Source organism: Lotus japonicus, chromosome 6 (assembly GCF_012489685.1).
Source record: "Lotus japonicus ecotype B-129 chromosome 6, LjGifu_v1.2".
Classification (NCBI taxonomy): Eukaryota; Viridiplantae; Streptophyta; class Magnoliopsida; order Fabales; family Fabaceae; genus Lotus; species Lotus japonicus.
The window spans coordinates 59808088-59829577 of NC_080046.1; the positions used below are offsets into that span (position 1 = coordinate 59808088).

At 35.3% G+C, this 21490-nt stretch overlaps 4 protein-coding genes and 1 long non-coding RNA gene across 12 annotated transcripts in view; 2 read left to right on the forward strand and 3 right to left on the reverse strand.

Annotated features, from left to right (window-relative positions):
- LOC130725683 (phosphoglycolate phosphatase 2) overlaps positions 1 to 3289 on the forward strand; it is a 6144-nt gene extending 2855 nt beyond the window's left edge. Inside the window, exon 9 of the mRNA XM_057576891.1 lies at positions 3229 to 3289. Coding sequence (XP_057432874.1) covers positions 3229 to 3289 — 61 coding nt within the window. The remainder of the gene's footprint in view (positions 1 to 3228) is intronic.
- Positions 3290 to 5839: 2550 nt separating this feature from the next.
- LOC130723773 (serine/threonine-protein kinase D6PKL2) lies at positions 5840 to 10619 on the forward strand. Of its 4 annotated transcripts, none has more exons than XM_057574900.1 (3): positions 5840 to 6324; positions 6897 to 7928; positions 9556 to 10619. In XM_057574900.1, exons 2-3 carry the CDS (start codon positions 6964 to 6966, stop codon positions 10433 to 10435), a joined length of 1845 nt encoding a protein of 614 aa, XP_057430883.1. In that variant the 5' UTR covers positions 5840 to 6324; positions 6897 to 6963; the 3' UTR covers positions 10436 to 10619. The 4 variants fall into 4 exon arrangements, with proteins under 4 accessions (XP_057430883.1, XP_057430882.1, XP_057430881.1 ...); XM_057574899.1 differs by having other exon boundaries at positions 5840 to 6100; positions 6876 to 7928; XM_057574898.1 differs by having other exon boundaries at positions 5840 to 6100.
- A 1000-nt stretch (positions 10620 to 11619) lies between these two features.
- On the reverse strand, positions 11620 to 14183 carry LOC130723775 (uncharacterized). Its single transcript, XM_057574903.1, has 4 exons — positions 13445 to 14183; positions 12509 to 12627; positions 12274 to 12389; positions 11620 to 12052 (listed from the first exon to the last, which is right to left on the reverse strand). The coding sequence occupies exons 1-4, from the start codon at positions 13842 to 13844 to the stop codon at positions 11809 to 11811; spliced, it is 879 nt and encodes a 292-aa protein (XP_057430886.1). The 5' UTR covers positions 13845 to 14183; the 3' UTR covers positions 11620 to 11808.
- Positions 14184 to 14763: 580 nt separating this feature from the next.
- On the reverse strand, positions 14764 to 16991 carry LOC130723776 (U-box domain-containing protein 35-like). The gene is made up of 4 exons (XM_057574904.1): positions 16285 to 16991; positions 15553 to 15677; positions 15345 to 15460; positions 14764 to 15240 (listed from the first exon to the last, which is right to left on the reverse strand). Exons 1-4 carry the CDS (start codon positions 16613 to 16615, stop codon positions 15048 to 15050), a joined length of 765 nt encoding a protein of 254 aa, XP_057430887.1. The 5' UTR covers positions 16616 to 16991; the 3' UTR covers positions 14764 to 15047.
- A 986-nt stretch (positions 16992 to 17977) lies between these two features.
- On the reverse strand, positions 17978 to 20856 carry LOC130726660 (uncharacterized). Of its 5 annotated transcripts, none has more exons than XR_009014934.1 (9): positions 20713 to 20856; positions 20254 to 20333; positions 19912 to 19975; positions 19611 to 19820; positions 19251 to 19373; positions 19057 to 19125; positions 18790 to 18904; positions 18240 to 18306; positions 17978 to 18094 (listed from the first exon to the last, which is right to left on the reverse strand). It is a non-coding gene; the product is annotated as an uncharacterized LOC130726660 (long non-coding RNA). The 5 variants fall into 5 exon arrangements; XR_009014933.1 differs by having other exon boundaries at positions 18790 to 18908; XR_009014932.1 differs by lacking the exon at positions 18790 to 18904 and having other exon boundaries at positions 19619 to 19820.
- Positions 20857 to 21490: the final 634 nt, after the last annotated feature.

The window sequence follows — 21490 nt, forward strand, 5'->3', positions numbered from 1 at the left end:
ATGGTGTCTCACTATATTTTAGATTGTATACATATCTAGTAAAATGCTTATAAAAAAAAACATATCTAGTAAAATATTAAACTTAGTCCATATTTGATCACATAAAAAAAATTCCATAGACATTATTAGATGTAGACACTCATAAAGAAAAATGATGAGAAGTATTCTTTTAAAGAAAAAATAAGAGAAGTATTGAATGTGATGTATGTTATGATAAGAAGTGAGAAATAGATAAAAATGAGTACCTAAATAAAAAGAAAAATGAGGTGTATGTAGGTTTCTATACTAATTAGATGTCCATGTATACTGACTCAAACAACATTGCAAAAATCGGCATCACTCCTCTATTAATGCCTTGCTGTTAAAATTCCATCCTACCAATGAAGATGATAAGCATGCCTCTAATTAAACTCAATAACCCACATCACAAAGAAGCTTCACTATCATAATTGGTCCACATTATTTTTATCCTTTCCAGCCAGTTCACAGGTCAAATGGGATGTTAATGATGATTAGTCCAAGAAAAAGGACATCAAAGGAAAAAGGTATGGACCAGGTAGCCATGCCAAGACCTTGAGTTGTGACTTCTTCTAAATTGTTTAGATCAATTTCTGTTTGACATAAACTTTTTCTCATAGTGGTCAATAGAAATGGAATTGCATTAAATATTTAGTACGAGTTTTACCTCCAATGTCCTGTGATTATAACCCGCTTGAATATGATTGCCAGAATAAAAAATACCCTGCACTTAAATTTTGGATTTAGAATCAATTGCAATGAAGATTACTGGCTTATCTAACCAATTGCCAAAGCAAAAAAATTCACACTTTCTTTAGTCACTTGATGGTAGAGATGTTTGACATAAAAAGAAACTAAAAAGTGGAGCAAAAAGTGAAGCTAATAGCCAAATCCCACATCTCCAAAGCTTTCTCAAAAGCTTTTTTTTCTTTCTCTGCTGGGTGATGTTATCAAACTCTGAAGCATCAGAGTCTCCCGCTTGAAAGAATATATTCCCTTGTATCAGTAAAACAAAATAATATTCAAACTTTGTAGAGACCCAAAGTGAAATATTAAAAAAAAAGCTATACATGAAAATTATGTTGAGGGGCCCAAGATTCACATGCATGCCATATGTCAAAACCTAATTGTACTTGTCCTACCATTTGGTTGTTGCAAATACAATATCAGTGTGTATCAGTAATGTTTAATCATAGAAACTATAATAATGAGTTTAAAATTGAAGAGTTGGAGAGGACCACTGTATAAAATTGCTAGTTTTGATTCAAAAGACAGATAGAGGTGCATGTGGTTATGGGGTGGTAGCTCGAACCTCTATGCATGGAGTTCAGATCTGCTTTGTTTTTCTCTTATACTTTAATTAGCCCTTTGTTTTGTTTTATACATTGATTAGTGTTCCTATATCTTTGAATGTGTTTCACTGCCTGGAGTGAAAATTGAAAGCAGGGTAAGTAGGAACATATGCAGAGGCTTGCTCAATCAAAATGCATGATTTTAGAAAGCCACAATAGTTAATGTTCTAAAAAGGTCAAAAAGGGTTTTTTTATCAAATAATGGTAGTGCTAATTTTTAATTAACAAAGTGTTTAGCATACATTGTATCAGAACTTTAAAATTTGTGTCTGTTTCTGAGATATGGATATTATCAATTCTCATTTGATGCACTATGTGTTTATCAATTTGAGTTCTTTTCTTTTGGTCAAACCATTTGGGTTCAAGTCTCAATATTCATGACATGTAATCTGCAATGCAGATAATTCAAGTTTTGTTTTATTGAGATGTGTTTTTAAAATATTAAATGGCTTGTATAAAAAATTTCACTAATATTCACCGCATTGTTTATGGCTTGTATCTCATTTGATACATTTTTTGTATGTTTGGAAACTCTGCTACTATTAATTATGTAGTTAGAATCAATTCTAGAGAGAAATTCTAATAAGAAATAAGAAATCCAAACATGCTAGATGGCAGAAGCTCTTGTTAAACTTGTTATAAGTGTCCATGATTTTTTTTTTGGTTTAGGAGTTCATTGAGATGCATATTGCTTAGCTTGGAAACTTTAACAATGAAATTAACACCAATACCAGGTGATAGTAGAAAAAGGCTATGAAGTTAACAAACAAAAACCCAAGTAGATCAATAATAATACTTGTAAAAGAAATATGTTTTTTAATGTATACTATTGAGCAACTTAAAATCCAAGATACAAAAGCCAATGCTAATTTTGTATATCAGAAAAGGTACCCTAGTTTGGTTCCACTCACTCTCAAGACATCACATGTTTCAAAACCTAGAAAGAAAAAAGGCAGAGAAAAATCTTATCATGATTCAACATTTTTTCTGATAACAAAAGGAGCCCCTAAATAAAAGGATATACTTGGCCCAAATAAAGGTTTGATTGACCGAGAAAAAATAATTTTAAGGGTGTGGGGGGTCTATAAAGAAAGAAAAAAGAAGAAAGCAACTGAGAAAACAAAGTGTCTGTTTGAGAGAGGGAAAGGACCATAGAAGCGTGAAGTGCCCTTCTTTGCTTTTGGCTTGGGACCAAACTTAGGTACTATATATTTTGCAAGAGTCAAAATCTAAACCCACTACACTAATCCTAACCCTAGCAACCCAAATTCTGAAATGATACCAGGATACTATTATAAATCTACTTATTGGACCACATGCAAATATCTTTATGTCCAAATTCTACGCACCAAATGTCCAGCCATTGACAAGAGATATGTGTTAATGTTTCACCCTCACGACAAATATGACTGAACTAATTTTCATATGTATGAGTAGGGTAATTCTCACATCCAACTAAACTTTTAGAGTAAAGTTAAATTTAATGCGAATTCTAATACCAAAGTTGAACCTCACAAAACCTCCCCTTGGTTGCACCATGTGGCTGTTGCTGAATGACTCTAGACAAGGACTAGAACCAAGAAAGTTGTCCACGACATGAGCAATCAAACGAAACATTTGTAAAATAAAGTCACATTCCAAAGTTGATTTATTGTCGTTTTTGAGACACTTGGATTCTCAATTACGTATCCAATTTTCCCATTTGTGCTGATACGTAACTAGCAGTGTTAGAAAAAATATTGCAGAAGAGAAAAAAAAAAGAGAATCAAAAGAATGCCTAAGAAACATTTGGTTGATGATTGAAGGGGACATGTTTGGTCATATTCTAAATAATAATAAAGTTATATATTGTGTTCAGGTTTTCTGAGTTATTGGATGGTCGTATTAATTTTGTGGTGGATATCAAAGGGAAAAATTAAAGTGATATATCTCTATGAATTTATATCCTTATTAAAATCTTCAATGCATTATGAGATATCCTATGCTTTCTGGAAAGAGAGATATTTGGATTACATGAAACACTAAAAAGATTGGGTTCATATGGGAAATGAATTTCCAACCACCTCTATTGCTATTATTTATGAGATTTCACACCAATTGGGTCCTTCATACAACCCATATACCACTTTGATAAAGCTATTTGTGCACTAATGAAATCAATTTCAGCCAAACTCTTATTAATACACACCATAAACCTCTCTTTCTTACTTCCTCGCATATATAAGGTTTGAGTGATCCGTATGTGATCCCTTGTCCTGTCATAGCAATATAGCATTTACAATATTGGGCCCTGCTTGGCTAGTATTATAAAGACACAGAGAATAATAATCTTAATTGTTAGGATAGAGAAGGAGTACCTCCACAATAAATCCTATTCTATTTTGCAATAGCGATTTATATGAAATTCAATTTACATATGCATTTTTAACCGCGGTTAAACGTGAAAAGAAAAATAAACAAATTAAACATGTTTTTGGCGGTGTTAGACTATCGCTAAATTCTAGTGGTTTCGTACACTACTTTTATAATGATTTGAATTTGATACGGATAGATATATTTTTTCTACACTTCATGTTTTGTTGTGGTCAAAGACCTCCACTAAATACATATTTCAATTGGATGTTGCGAATAATTGAAATTTAAATTTAAACAAAAATATTACATAAACGTTCACTTTAATTGATGAACATAAATAATGATTTCTAACCGTCACAAACATTTTAGCACCAATTAAAAGCCACCAATAAGTCACATATTTTAAAAAAAATTTGTTACAAAATATAAGTCACTTTCTAAAATCTAGGAAGCATTAAATAATTTTTTCCAAGTTCACCCTCATATTTAATATGAAAGAGATGATAAGCTTTAGAAGTATTAACTTGGAGAGAGAGAAAATTATAGGAAAGTAAATAAGGGTAATTTAGGAAAATAAATCATTTTTTTTACAAATTTATTACTAATAACTACTTTTCTTAATCTAAGAAAATTAGTTATTTGTGACTTATAATATGGAGTATATGTCTATTGAATGTTTGTTAAAAAGTACAAATCCACCTATCATTAGCCAAGTATAAGTACTGTTTTTACAATTAAACTAGAGCTACTTCTTTGTGGTACATCCATAATCAAAAGCTTTAATGGCAATTGCAGTGAGTGTCTTGGATGGTCCACCTAAACTTATAGCTTGGATGATTCAGTAATACACCTCTGTTTTTCATTGGATCAGCCCAAACATTCCCATCAACCGTTGGTCCATTACTCTGTGATTTCATTGACTGCAAGGGAAAGTAACACCCATTTTAGGTAGCCAAAAATCTTGATGTCGCCTTAAGTGATGGGAATTTGTATTTCCATCAATGGATCCATGCAAACATAATCATAATAACAATTATTGTCAATAGGAAAAATAGTTTCTTTTTCTCTTGATATTTCTTCGCAATATTATTATTTCCCCCTTTCTTTTTTGTTATATTCTGATTTTGAAGAGAGTGTGTACTGTGTAGGACAGTAATAGTAGTTAGTACAATGTGCTCCACATCATAGGGACGTTGTTATCCTTTTTTTTTTGACATTAGGGACGTTGTTATCCTAAAACCTGAATAAAACCTGAATTCAGAGCTTTTCAAATGGAAATGTCCAATTATGGACAATTTAACAAACTTTAACAACTTGTTCATATATGAACTAATATTTCATGCAAATTCAAGCTAAACTTTAATCCATTACTCTTTTTTATCATAAAGTTGTTACACCTAAATTGGCTTTAAAATTAATGCAATCAACTTTTTCTAGTCACTAATATTAATAAAATATATAAAGTTAGCTACTAGTTACTATAGTTTATTTTGTGATAGTTTTTATGTATTAGTGTGGTTTTCACCGGTCTCAAAATGTGTTAGTGATAATTTTAACCTCCACAAAATGCATCATAATGATTAATTTCACATATTTTACTAAAAAACTAAATTTATTGTTTGAAAAAACTAAATTCAATCCACACATATTTTACTTTTTACTAAAGTATTCACACAATCGACAGTCATGCGATTAATCTTTTCGAGTCTCGTAAACTATATTAAATAATTAAGTATCTTTAAACAAATCTTTCTCCATATATATACACTATTTAAAGATTGAATTATGGATTAGATGCTTTAAAAACTTCACTTGTTTTAAACCTTGTTGGAACCCACTCTTATTTTTTTGGGTACATGAAAAAAAAACCCACTCTTAATTTATATTTTTACTCCCTTAAAATAAGTATTTTAAGGGACTAAAAAGTAAAAACATACTATATCCCATAAAAAATATGAATATGAATATGGATAACAAAATAGAAAAGGATGAGAGCAAGAAGATAAAATTCATTAATTGGGCAAAGGCATGAGAGACAGGTGCAAGACCTCAGAACTGTTTAGTGACTTGGACCTCTCTTGGTTTTGGGGACAAAACACCATTCCCATTATTCAATCAACAAAAATTACTAAACCTTTACCTTTGACTCCTCTCTCTCTAAAACTCTCTCTCTCTCTAAAACACACTCTCTCTCTCCTCTTCCTGCCTAATAGTCCACCACAGAAGCCCAGTCTAATTTTGTGACTCTCTCTCTCTCTCTGAGCTACCACCAGGAGCTGCATATCTATCAACAGTGCTTTCTTTCTCTCTTCCTTTCTCTCACTGCAAAAGCAACCAAAGCTGAGTTCTGAGTTCTCATCCATCCTTCAAATTAGGTACTTTTTTGGGCTCATCTTACTTTCCCTTTTGGCCTCTTGCATTTCTTCTCTCATTCTCTTCATTGCTCTTTCACACCACTCCCATCAAAGCTTCACACTTTTCACTTTTCTCCATCTGGGTCTCTCTCTTTCACTTCGGATCTGCTTCATATTCCACCCTAAACCACTCTTCCTCCATAAAGATCCATTTTTTAATTCAATTTCCTCAGAAACTTCTCAAGGTAACAAAAATTCCAACCCTTGCATCTCTTCAAACCCTGCATTTTCCTATTCACTGGCGAATTTAGCTCTCACTTTACCCTTTTTTTTCATCTTCCATGTCCAACCCTCTATGAATTTTAATTTTTTGGGTTGATTCTTATCTTGTTGGTTGCTTAGAAGTTTTGAACTTTTCTAATCTGAGCATGTTCTGCATGCACCTTCACAGTTAAAGTTTTATTCTTTTTTGGGATGTATGCTTGATTTGCTATCTGGGTCTGTTAGGTTCTGTTCACTGTATGTTGGCTAATAATATTGTTATGCTTTAACAACATGTTGTGATACACATGTGTTATGCATCAGTGGAAGGAACTGTTTTGCTTAGTATGTATTGGATCTATTTATCTCTTGTGGAATGTGAGCTGTGAGCTATTATTTGTGTGTTGATTTCATCCATGCTTTGGTCTTTCTTTAATAGATTGGTAGATGAGTCTTTGTCCACATGTTGTTGTTAAACTGTGCTTGTTTTTTATGCTGTGGTGAAATATGGCTGATAGCTTTATGATATTGATAGGTTGTATTTTTATTTTTGAAGATATCGATGGATGCTAAGCCATGGATTTGGTCAATCTGATCTCAATTGAAACTCTTTAGCACTTCTGATGGACTCAAAAAGTGGCACCAGAGCTCTCCCAAAGCATAATAATCAGAAGACACCTGGGATTCAAACCCTTGAGGCAAAGGATAACAAGCCTTCTTCACTGCTGGTTTCGAAGACGGGCAAACCCGAGCTTGCTGCTTCAGAAGATTTGTCTAAGTCTGTACAAAACACGTCGAAGCAGAATCCTGGGGAAATTTCTGAAAGCAAGAGGTTGGGAGCTTCAATCCAAAAGGGGTTCGCTGATTCCTTGAGTAAAGTTGGTTCTGGTGCTTCCTCATCAGTTCTTGATAAAACATCTGGAGAATTGGATCGTGCTGTTAATGAGAACGTAGGCTCACAGAAAAGCTCTATCGATCATGGAAAAAAGACATCGGAATACGGAAGTGTGAAGAACAGTTCTGTTTCTGCCAAAGTTAGTGATGGGGCCAGCAGTCTTGCAAAGACAAGTGGAAGCGCCAAGATCAGCGATCGAGCTGATTTTGTGGAGAGTGGTAAGAGCAGTATTTGCAGAGGAAGTACAAGCAGTGATGTGAGCGATGAGAGTACTTGCAGTAGCTTCAGTAGCAGCGTAAACAAGCCTCACAAGGCCAATGACATGAGATGGGAAGCTATCCAAGTGGTTCGAGCTAGAGACGGGGTATTGGGTTTAGGTCACTTTAGACTACTGAAGAGGTTGGGCTGTGGGGATATTGGCAGTGTATACCTCTCAGAGTTAAGTGGAACTAAATGTTACTTTGCAATGAAGGTAATGGACAAAGGGTCCCTAGCAAGTCGTAAAAAGCTACTTCGTGCTCAGACAGAACGAGAAATTCTGCAGTCACTTGACCACCCTTTTCTCCCAACTTTGTACACCCATTTTGAGACAGAGAAATTCTCTTGCTTGGTAATGGAATTCTGCCCAGGTGGAGACCTCCATACTCTTAGGCAGAAACAACCAGGGAAGCATTTTCCTGAGCAGGCAGTAAAGTATGTTTAATTTTTAACTCAATTTTGGTTTATTTGTGCTGGTTATAACTTATAATACATGCTGTTTCTCTCTCGATTTCCTATTTTCTTTTCATTGCCTGCACAAGTCTTACCCTTCGCTGACTCAATTTCATATATAAAGCTTTAGTGGCATGTTATATTCTACAAGGAAGGAAACTAGGCTTGAACCTTTTCAGGATATTGAACCTTTAATGTAGGCAGTTGCGATGCAGTTGTCCTTATTCCTGCACCCTTATTGACTTGTTTCTATAATTGCTACACTGTATTAAAACAACTTAATTCTAATTCTTAGATAGTTAGATTACTTCACCCTCACCCTAGCTTGCAGATCCTATTTACAATTCTACAAGTTAGTCTGCTTCATAGTAGTCAATCCCGGATAGCGGCGCGTAGCGGCCGGCCCCAAAAGTGGGATAGCGTGATAGCGCATAGCGGGATGGCCGCTATTCTGAATTTTTTTATGTAATTTTATATCATTAATAGTTTAATACTATATACATATAAATAGCAAACAATGTCAAATATTGCCTAAAATTCATAACATTCATAATAGAAATAAAAATCATAAGTCTTGAACAATAACACACAACTAATAACTTCTCAAAAGCAAGGTAAAGAAGTCGAATTTGCAAATCTGAATGAAGAATGAAGCTTAATTCTTTCAATTTTGACCTATAATGGCCCTGAGAAGTCCTAACATGCCCATAAAAAGGTTCCCCAACGATTTAAAACGAAGGGGCTTGAGTCATTTTCTCCTTCGTTCATATAGCGCCGCTATTTCCCGCTATTGGCCGCGATCTGCCGCTATTTTGGCCGCTATTCGCGCCGCTATGACCGCTATTGTGAAGTTGGCCGCTATTTCATCTCAATAGCGGCAGGGAGCCGCTCCGCTCCGCTACGCCGCTATAGCGCCGCTATTTGCCGCTATTGACTACTATGGTCTGCTTATCATGCCTCTGGTTTTTTTTTTTTAAATCTTATATGAGGTGAAGTAATGAACTCCCGACAATTTCAGATATCAAATTGTTTTTTGAGGTTGATGACTCCTTCATTTTGTCTGAATGTCCAAACTAATACATAATCTCAACCAGAGGAAAAGAAAATCTTCGGAAGCTTGTCTGTGGAATGGTAAATTAAGTGGAAATCTTAATTGTCAGTTATCTTATAACAACAAGGCATCTGTTTTGTTTCTTTTGCTGGGATAATCTATCCATGTAGATGAATTTTTTGTCATGCTTGGATTCCTTATTTCCTTAGCCTCTTTTATTTCTTAAAAAGTCTGGCTGCGGGAAGGGAGACGTTTCGTGTGAACGGATCCCTCTGAAATTGATTTTTCACTTGACATGGCTATGTAAATATTGTCTATCTCTTTATAAATATTCACAAGTTTTGATAGGGCCCCATCTTTTTAATATAAATGAATAGAGAGAAAGGCTTAAAAGTTTAAAATGTGAGGTCATGTGAAGTTACAATATGAGAGGGTCCACTCACAATGTTTGATACTTCTTAAGTTGAATCATGGTTTCTTTTCCTGTTTCTTTATTTCTGGGTATTTTTATTAATTTGATTTGATGGTAACAACTGCTAATTTCGTTGTAACTTGCAGATTTTATGTGGCAGAGGTCCTACTGGCTATGGAGTACCTCCACATGCTTGGGATTGTCTACCGTGACCTTAAGCCTGAAAATGTCCTTGTTAGGGATGATGGACATATTATGCTTTCTGACTTTGATCTTTCCCTCCGATGTGCTGTTAGCCCAACCCTCGTTAAATCCTCATCCATAGATTCTGAGCCTTTAAGAAAGAATTCTGCTTATTGTGTTCAGCCTGCATGTATTGAGCCGCCTTCTTGCATCCAGCCTTCCTGTGTTGCTCCTACTTCATGCTTTTCACCTCGTCTCTTTTCTAGCAAATCAAAGAAGGACCGGAAGCCTAAAAACGAAATAGGCAACCAGGTGAGCCCATTACCGGAACTCATTGCCGAGCCTACCGATGCTCGGTCCATGTCATTTGTTGGAACACATGAATACTTGGCACCTGAGATCATTAAGGGTGAAGGTCATGGGAGTGCAGTTGATTGGTGGACTTTTGGAATCTTTCTATATGAGCTGTTGTTTGGTAAAACTCCTTTTAAGGGATCGGGGAACCGAGCGACGTTGTTTAATGTTGTAGGCCAACCCTTGCGGTTCCCAGAAGCACCTGTTGTCAGTTTTGCAGCAAGGGATCTTATAAGGGGGCTGCTTGTAAAGGAACCACAGCACAGATTGGCATATAAAAGAGGCGCTACTGAGATTAAGCAACATCCCTTTTTTGAAGGTGTGAATTGGGCATTGATCCGTTGTGCTACCCCACCTGAGATCCCAAAGGCTGTAGAGTTTGAGAAGATACCTTCCCCAGCCTCATCAACTGGCGAAAAGGCTGTTAGCAATATGCCGCCAGCAAATCAGAAAGGCTCTGATAATTATCTGGAGTTCGATTTCTTCTAGATAGACAATATTGATTACAAATGGTTTGATCTGTTAGAGGGGAGGAACTGTTTTTCAATGTTTCAGGAACAGATGATGAGGAATTGTATGTTTGTTTTTGTTGGCTATTTGCAGTTTCAGATTTGTATGGCATTATTAATGCATGGCTTCTGTCATCTCAAAGGCATGAATCTACTTTTCTCCACATTGTATGATGAAAACAACAACATTGTCACGTCATGGAAAATAAGGACCTTTGTTGGCATAAGGACTGAACCATGGCCTGTACGCATTGTCAACATTAGAAAGTGGAGCATCTGAACCCAAAATCAATTAAAATACACACTAGTTTGTGTTTTAATCATGACAATATGGTTTAATAAGATTTATCTTTCTTTGAGTGTTCATTTGAGAAGCTCAACACTCATGGACGTTATAGATGCACATGCAGGAGAGGAGGGTTGTGTTGTGATCTTCTCTTCACAAAATTTCCTCAAATGGACAAATGTAATGCATTACAATATTTTGATACCAACAGCTTGTTTGGTGGAAAGATGAGATTATGATAGGGTATAAACATGATACATATTTAGTTTATTTAATATTTGATGCACACTAGAAACCGTGAATGCAAATCACATGTAAGTAATTAAATTATCCATATGTAAGGTGGCTGGGCTATGGTGAAGAGTGTCAATGGTGGACAAGGGTATCTACAATGACAACAATGGTGGACAAGGGTATCTACAATGACAACAATGGTGGACAAGGGTATCTACAATGACAACAATGGTGGAAGGTGCCAAGCTATGGTATTGTCAACAACGGTTGAAGGTGTTAAGCTATGGTAGAGGTGGATATTGTCTGGTAATGGTGGTGATAGGACAAAGGGTGTCAAGTGATGTTTGAGGGTGGTAGCGTCAACAGTAGACGGTGCAAGTGGAAAAATACTACTATTGAGTATCTGACCATTTTAATTTGGGTCGTTTGATATACCATTTTAAAAGTGGTCCACCGGTGAACCATCATAAGCATGTTGATTTTGAACATGTCGTTCATCATAGATCAACTAACAAATTAACAATTAAGCTGCAGGCTGTTTACAAAAATATCTTTCCATCTAGTAAGTTTCATACATTCAAAACCTGTTCTCTGTGTTCTTTTCACATTGAGCACATATATGCAAAGTCTTCAACCACTAAAACTACTATAAAGATCATCCCATTCATCCCAAATAGATAAAGATCCTTTTTGTTTATAAAAAACATTCATATATGACTAATGCATTATTGTCTAAGACCTGCACTAACCAAGTCTAACAATCGGATCAACCATATTTGAAGTCTTCTTATACATATTCAATCTCTACTGATATTGTTTATTAAAATCTGGGTCTAGAATCTAGATAACCATGCAGTATTTGGCATAAAACGCAACGATTGAACAAAGCCATGGGATTTAGCTTCTTCTAGTGAAACTCTGGAACTTCTACCAGAACTTGGGCATAAATATGAAGAGCTAACAATCATTTGATCAATCACTTCCTTTCCATCGCATATAATTTTAACATCACATATTTCTGGGGCATTCTTTAGGACCTTATCTGCTATGACATTTCTCCTTCTAGAGACATACTTACTGCAAATCCCAAAAACAAAATTACTGACAGGTTAATAATACACTATTGTTATTAATAACATGTTTAGATCAACTTTCTTTCATCAGAATCAATTCTGAAACTAAGAAGCTACTCACAGAAACTTATCTTCAGAATTGATACTGACCTTATAATCAATTATAGAATGATTTACAAACATGCACTAATTTATATTTATTTCAGATTTTGCAGGGCTTGGTACCTTAAATTAGATTTGCTAGTTCCAATCACCAATTTCCTTATACCAAGATTCCTAACAAGGTCCACGATGGCTTTGGAAATGTTGTCACCTTCAGTGAGCATGATCTCCACCTTAACCTGAATTTCATTATTATTTTTTAATCTTCAACTACCACATCAAAAAGCCTAGTGACTAGTGATTGTCCAAATAAACTCGTGTCATGGGCTTTATTATTTCTCAGCTGTGATTTATGTACCTTTGAATCAGTGCACAAGTCAATGAACCTTTGAAGGAGCTCTTTCTTCTTGCCTTTCTCTTGAGTTAAGTGAAAATTAACATACTCTGGATCTACAAGATTCCTTGGAATTTTTCCAACTGCCATTAAACATTAAAAAACAATAGGATGAAGCACCCAAAGCCATAGCTAAATGAGTAAGTTGTGAGAAATTTTGTATGAGAAGCCAATAAAACTTTTCTATTCCTCATTTTTTATTAACTTCAGCAGTTGTATAGGAGTAGTTTTTGCAGGGGAGAAGTATTTCTATAAGGTTTAAAGGTGAAATCTAAACATGCAGTTATACTAGGACTTATGGTGTGTTTAAACAAATTAAACTTTTACGTGAGAAGCCTGTTGAAATAAGCTCAACAAAAGTTATGGGCGTTATGGGCTTATATATCCATGAACGCTTATTCGTAAGTTAAGGAAGGTTAATATAAACTCAAAACAACTTTTAGATAAGTCATAAGCGCTTAATTAAGTTGTTGACCGAAACCCTAAGGTTGTTTGGAAGAGCTTATTTGAGCTAATCTTATACGATAAACATTGACATAATCACATAAGCGCTTATCGCATAATCGCCTATTATAAGCTGATAATAGGTATTACCGTTTTAGGTAAGTATAAACTCTTATTCATAAGCTAATCTAAACAGTTTTTGAAAATAAGCTTAAAACAACTTATAGCTTGACCATAAGCTATTTAAATATATTCTTCCAAACACTTCATAAGCATTTATACTATAAGATAAGCTCAAATAAGTTTTTCCAAACGGAGCTTAGTCTTAGAAAAAAGCTTTTCCAACTTATGGGGTCTTATAATCACGAACGGACGGAGTGGAAGTTTACAATCATCTGATATAGGAACAGAGGAGGAGAAGGACAAAGTGGGTAAAAATAGAAGAACTTGACTCACATGGAGTTGGAATGAGCCTGATTTCAGGAAAAACGTGTATGAAACAGACAGTGGTAGAGGGTGTGACAGCATGTTTCAAAGTCCACAAAAGCGCTTCCATGCTTGATTCTCCAGCTTGGCCTACTGCCACATAAACAATGTCTTTCTCATTGTGAATATCAAAAGAGAACACACTGCTCTCACAGTCTTCTGATATTGTATCCAATGGCTCCTCCAGATTGATCTCAAACAGCTCCTCTGAATCCTTGTTGCCTATCTCACTGGTGCTGCTGCTATGGCTGTAATTTAACACTTGGTTTTTTCTCCTGAACCCAATGAGAAAACAAGTGCAACTGGATGTTTCTTCATGGGAATCATAGTGCAAACAGTCTTGCCCCATTTTCCCTGACAATATTGACATGCTATTGTTGTGTCCAAGTTTCTATCAACTTGGTTTCTCCTATGAAGTTGTAGGCTATTTTGGATTCAGGCTCGCACCGGTGCAAACTGACGTTAACACTTACTTTAAAATAAAAAGTCAACAAAACTCTCTTATGAACCGGGATGAAAGTCTATTCACATTGGTATTCAAACACACACATGAACTTTGTGATCAAGAGAAAATGACCAGGATTTTGGAGTTGATTGGATTGGAGTTTCATCATGTAAGTGTAACTAAGACGAAACTTCCGCAATTTGAGTATTCATGTATTTTAAATGCTAAAAAAATATAGGACGTATTTGTGTGTACAAACAAAACTACAAAAGGGTACAGACAAAGTTTTATTTAACAAAATTAAAGAAAGTGATATGGAGAGAATAATTGCATAAATAAATAATATTAAGAAAGTGATATGTGCAAATAAATGTTATTATATTAATTATAAAGCCATCGATGTTGAATGATAAATAAAAAAACTTTGCAGACCAAAACTTTATTCAAAATGCATTCTTTATGTTAACATCACTTCTCTTATTCATGTCCTGTATGAATGTTTTACTATTATCAAACCCAATGACAAGTCTATCTCAGAAAAGGTTATACCCAAATGCATTAAAAAAAAAGTTGATTTGAGGGAAAGTTTGTGATTAGAAATGAGATCTGGTTATCATCAATGGACGCTTCTTTTTGATTGCAGCTCAGGTGAGTCATTGATATGCTTTAAATATTTTTAGTATATGCTCAAACCTTAAGAGCAGGAAAAAATTATCAAACTAAGTGGACCCTCCCCCTAAATTATATGTAATGATGTTATTATTATCATCATAAATCTAACAAAATGATATATGTATTTATATGTTTAAGGTTTATAGTTTCTTAACGTGCCAGAAACGAATGATTGAAGTGACAACACTTTGTCTTTGCTCTTCAAATTTAGTGTATTACAATAATAGATAACAGATGAGGACTACCTTAAACTAAAATTATTGGCAGCCCAAGCAAATCATAAACTGATGATGTTGTATGAAAAGCTTATTCTGGTTAATTTCAAGCACTTCATTTTCATCTACACTATTGATCTTTCATAGCCTAAAATCTAAAACTAATATTCAATGAGGTAGCCATCCCTTGTGCTGCAATTCACATTACACACTCATTGTTCTGACAAATTAGGCTCCAAAGTCAAAAGCAAATACATGAAAGTGATGAAAACCAATCATTTTTCTGGTCTTCTTCTTTGTGGGACATTGAAGTATCATTAGCTGTCTGTTGATTTACTTCCTCCCCTTCACATATAATTCTTACCTTGCAACTTTCTGGTGCATTCTGAAGTATCTGATCAGCCATGCTGTTCCCTTTCTTAGACCTTAGTTTTCTGCTCAAACATTATTATGTTAGTGGTTCATTTATGACAAAACTGATATAGGCCCAAACTAAAATTCTACTTAGATGCACTAGTAGTAAGGGATTTTAGTTTACCTTAATTGGGATTTGTTTGTTCCAATCACAAGTTTTCTTATTTGAAGAATGGGAATGAGATCAATGATAGCCTTTGCAATCAAGTCACTCTCAATCAGAATGGTGTCCACCTTAACCTGTTTGATACTTTTGTCACTTCATCTCTTGGTTTTGGGTGAAATTGGAAAATAGATTTGAAGTACTTATATTATAATACTAGAATTAGTACCTTGGAAGCAGAGCATAATTGGATGAACTTGTGTAGAAGCTCCCTCCTCTTACCTCTTTCTTGGGCCATATAGCTCTCCACTTGCTCAGTACTCACTTGGTCCTTTGGAACCATTCCCACTCCCACTGTCATCACACAAACACAGTGAAAGCACACATTCACTAGAGAACAGGCCCATATGGAGAAATTGGTTAATTAGAAATAGCATTTTACTTTCAACTTGAGAAAATCAGCATTTGCATTTAGAAAAGGAAAAACAGTGATCCTAATAATCCTACTTGTGGGTTTTGACTTTTAGCCCTTGAATTTTACATTTTGGACTTTTAATAATTGTATTAGGTATGACCCTATCTTTGTCCAAGCTAAGACTTCACATCCATCTTTAGTCATCCTTTGTTGACTGTTGGATCATCTTAGGACCTCAAAATTGTTCATGGATTGAAGTGAAGAAACCAGAAAACCAAATTCTCAAGAAAAAGTTAAAGAAATTTAAAGAAGTGCTTGCTAACTGAATTGAAGTATTTTCCCTTGAATCGAACTTGCAACCATTTTCTATATCCCTAGATCATTAGAGGCAATAAAGATAACATTTTTATGGTCTAAAAATAACATGGTGGTTAAGATTTCAACCTCACAGTCACAGTTAGGCCCAGGCCCCAGGGTGTGATCAGAGCAAGAAAATAACAGAAAAATGGAAAATTTATGTGATGGGGTAATTGGAAGAAAACTTACAAGGATTGGGAATATGCTTGATCTCTGGGAAAACATGTATGAGATAGAGTGTAGTAGATGGAGTAACCAAATTGTTGAGGGTCCATGACAGAGCTTCCATGCTAGTCTGGCTCTTACCCACTGCCACATAAACAGGCTCTTCTTCTTCTCCCTCCTTCTCCTTCTCTTCACTAATTGTTGTCATAGGACCATCATTCAAGTGCAACTGGGTGGAGCACTCTTCCTCTATCTCACTCACAGTGGTGGTGGTGGTGCTGCCTTGGCTGTAGTAGTGGTGGGAGTTGTCCATGGTCACAACTTCATCTGAATGGTGCAAGGTCTCAGTTAACATTGCAGGCTTGTATATTGTGGTTTTTTGTGCAAGTGAATACTGAATACTAGTTGTATTTATGGTTTTTAGATGAAGGGTAAGAATAGTTGGTTGAGGAAAAGAAGAACTTGTTGTGTGGGTTGTTGAAAGTGTAAATGAAAAGACAAGTGAAAGAAACTATGCTCTATTCTATTTTCTGCTAACAAAAATGAAAGGTAGAGGTATAGTGTATGGACTAGTTAAGTAAATCATTATATAATCGATTCTATAAATAAATAAAAATTATGAGTAACTTATTTGTAGCTAATAGAATTGATTGTGAAGAATACAAAGATAGTAGTTGTATAATAACACGGCTTGATCAGCTTAGTCTTGAAAAATTGAGGAAAGGAAAAGTGCCGCATGTGGATCAGGGACGAGGAAATTCAGAGTTTCAACAAACATCAACTTTGACTTTCATTTTTGTCTTCAGAATAAGAGGACCGGAATCTGAAACATAAGATAGATATTTTAGATGAATAATCATCTCTTCCCACCTTAGTTTTGAGGTGTGAAGAGGTGGAGGTGGAAGAAGGGAGAGATAGGATAAAATGAGAGAAAAAGTAAATATACGATAGATGATTCGTTTGATAGATAAAAGAGAAATAGATAGAAAATGAGGTAGAAAATAAGTGGAGAAGTGTGTATATATCATCATTCATTTTAGACGTAGAATTTCTAATATATATATTATATTATAATATGATGTCCAACTTTTCACTGTATTTTACTTGGAATAAAGTTTAACTCACACCCTTAATACACTTTGACTTTGCTAAAATATGAATAAAAGAGAGAGGCATGAATTAAAAATTAGATGTGTGAAGTGATAGGAGAAGATGATAGAGTTATAAAGATAAAAGAAGTGGAAATAAGATTGAAGAGAAAGTGACACTACTACAAAAAGTACTTTTCACATCGGGCGAAAAGTACTTTTCACATCGGGTATACAACCGATGTAAACAAAGGTGATGTGGTATGTCCCCACCTTTTCACATCGAGTACACAGCCGATGTGAAAACTACACATTTCACATCGGTTAATGCCGCAACCGATGTTAAAAGTATGTTTAGTAATTTCTTTTTCAAATCTGCACGTGTATTTCACATCGGTGGAATCAAATACCCGATGTGAAAACTACACATTTCACATCGGTTTATGCCGCAACCGATGTGAAAAGTCTGTTTAGTCATTTCTTTTTCAAATCTCCACATGTATTTCACATCGGTGGAATCAAATCCCCGATGTGAAAACTACACATTTCACATCGGTTTATGCCAAAACCGATGTGAAAAGTCTTTTTTTTTTTAAAAAAAAAACAAAACCAGTTATGTTTGGAATCAATTAAAAAGTCATACCTAGCACATTTTCCATTCAGAAATAGCTCATATAATTAGCTCATAACTAATTTAACTTTCCAAAGTTCCAGTTACAGAAAGTGAAGTAGCACACACTGTTAACCTAACATAGAAGGAAATGAGAGAAAGTGGATGAATATTATTTTCATTAGTACATTGCACTAACTATCTCTCAACCAGTATAACTAGCTCATTCATTACATAATGAATCTGATGAACAAAAACTGCAAGTATATATAAACACATACCCTTAATTTAGACTTTCTACTAAATACATGCTCCAATCTTTTTCCCCATAACGATCTTTTTCACCACCTACATATGGAAGAATATAAGAATAAAGATGAGGGAGAAATAGAGAACTAAATCAACAAACTTCAGCTTTCTCATTTATTTACAATTGATCCATTGCAAACTTAACTTTTCTACATAGATGCAGGTTAAACAATTGAAAATTAAAAACAGGAGTTAAATCAGGATGTCTAAAAGAGAATAAAAAATTGAAAAGCAAGAAGCAGCTAACACTGAAATTGTTAAATGACAGAAAAATGAAAAGCCAAATACAAAATGATGTAGGTAAACAGTTAAGGAGTGAGGGATGTGAATTTCTAAAATGACAATTGAGGCCTGCAACAATAAAAAAACTCAGATCATGCTTTTATGGACATGGATGAGGCTCTGTGAATTTTATGAGCAAACGATGATTATGAAACTTTGGTAATCAGAATTAGCAGCATGAAGGAGTGCTTATTTTTGCAAATAAAAAAAAAAGAGAAAAGATTTGGGTAAATGTGAGACCTCATAAAATAATCTGGCCAGAGACAGTCACCGATGTGGAAGAGGAATCAATATCAATATAGCTAAACTCTTTTCAAATAACCACCACTTTTATCTCTCTTCAAAAAATCATTCTCTAGCTAGGAAAAAAGTAAGGAATTCAAAATGAGCAGTTAAACAAACAAGCAAATTAGAAATTAAGATCACTGAAAATGAATATTACTATCTATCATATATTACAATCTTTACGGAAATCATCAATGAACTTAAAGGGTGATAAAAAAGTACCTTCTTTATTAATGCGGTCCCCTTCTCACTAACATAAATACCATCAAGAAACTTCCTGATATCCTTGTTCTTAACATGGAATTTATGTAACAAAAACAACAAAATAACCAAAATTAAAATCCAAGCAAGACAAAAATTAGACAACAACAAAGTCAGGCATTAGCATGTATCCATAGAATGAAAAAAAACTGTACCTGATTGATAAGGGCACATGACCTAGAAACAAGCTCAATGTCATTTCCATCGAAAACCAACTCATCCTTCACCTTCTCAGATCGCACAATGGAAACTCCATCAAGCATATCCACTTTCCTCACCTAATCACACAATGACAAAATCCATAGTTCAATTAATCAACAAGAAAAATCAGACTTGAATTACCCAACTAAACGAACAAACGAATGCAAAATTAAATTACTTGAAAAAAAGCACATTATTGACACAAATGCACAGTTCAAAGTTAATAAAAAATAAAAAATGGTCAGCACTTAACCAGTTAAACAAACAAGCAAATGAGAAACTAAGATGACTGAAAATGAACATTGTTATCTGACCCATATACCAATCTTAACGAAAATCATCAAAGGAGTTGAACATAGGGTTTAGGGTGAACGAAAAGTAGAAAGCTATGGATCTTGATGCCAAAATTCATTTTTCTAGTAGTGCACACTCCAGAATTCCCCATTGAAGTCGCCAATTAGTGCACCTTCATGCAAGTTGTTATCTTTAGCATGACTGCGTGCAGTGGAAGTGAGATATATTCCCTGAAAGCCCAAACTTAGATTAGTAAAGATACAAGAGGCTAATGACAATTTGAAGAAAATATAGAACTTAGACATGTTTCCATGTATGTACCTGTCCAACCAACATTATAGAAGCAAAAAACCCAAGAAACAAAGAGGACGGAACCAGTGTATAACTGCAGGATGAATAACACAATGAGGATAATTGAATTTTGATAACTAGAAACTATAGGTATAGGAAGTACAGCTCAAAAAATTGAAAACTGTGTTAATGGTCAATCTGTTCCCTAAAAGATTTTGCCGCTAGTAAGTATGTCTTTGGAAGAAGAAAATACTTGCAAAGTTGCAAGTCCCTGAACGTATAAAACATCAGTCAAGTTACAGAAGTTTAAGTTGATTGTAGTGACTAAATTGAGTGACCGTTTAAACATTCAGGAACTTTCAAATATATTACCTTGACCTTCTTAGTGGCAAAATCATTCGAGGCGTGATCTGTATAAAAAGAGAAGCTTCTGTATTTCTTAGTGAAAAGACCTGCTATTGAATCACATATGAGCAAGACAGCCAGTGAGCATGAACTTGACAATACAAATGCAGATTGCATAAATTATTGATCACACTAGTATAGGGGAAATGCTTCACGTTACACAAGAATACAACCCTAGATAAATAGTAGATACTCTCAAATGTGCACAAACATTTTCATGCCAAGCTACAAAGGAAGTTCTCAACTGGGAGTTTGCAATGCCAACAGCGAGGGTTTATAGTAAGTCATGGATTAGAACATGTTTAAAACATAACATAAACTCCCAAAATATCCTTATTTCAACAAAGAAAGAAAATATTGAAAACCGACAATCCAAAATTGTTTTTCCTCTAGGAATGCAAAGAGCAGAATTGAAAATACAAGCACCTTTTGAAGTAGGTAGGTCCTTGCCGTCCTTTCTGTAATACTCCCTAATGGAGACCAGTGTTTTCCCTCTGAAATCCTGAATCGTCACCTTCCTCTTCTCCGAAAGCTGAAACAACCCACCAAAACAAACAGGAAAACAATCAAATTTCTTCAACCTAAGCAACCATTGCTTCAAAAAATAACCAGAGTGTGAAGATGAAACAGACCTTGAAGATGATGAGATCGCCATCGTCATCGAACTCCTTGTCCTGGGTAACTCCTTGTTGTTCTTGTTGTTCTTCATCTAGCTGTTGTTGCTTCTCTTCGAGAAAAGCTTGCACGATCTGCTTGACGAAGGCTTTGAAGGGAGGGAGAGAGGGGTCGAGGCCTGGAGTGTCAAACAGAGCTCCAGAAACCGAAACCGAAGACGCCGCGCCAGAGATAGAGTTCGATCTGGTGAGGTTTCAAGCTTAGAGCGCGAGATATTTGTTTTCGTAATGAGAGGAAGAAAGGGTTGTGTCGAATTCACAAGGTCCTTGAAGGAAGCTAACAACAAGGTCCTGAACGAAGCTAACAACTCGCCGCTGAACGAAGCTAACAACAAGGTCCTTGAAGGCAGTGAGAGCGAAGGCAGCGAGAGCGAAGGCAGCGAGAGCGGCGGCAGCGAGGACCGGCGACAGCGAGAGCGGCGGCAGCGAGGACCGGTGACAGCGAGAGCGGTGAGTAGTGGCGGTGAGGCGACGATGCGAATGCAGCGAGAGCGGTGAGGCTACGATCGGGTTTTGGGTTTGTTTTGGGT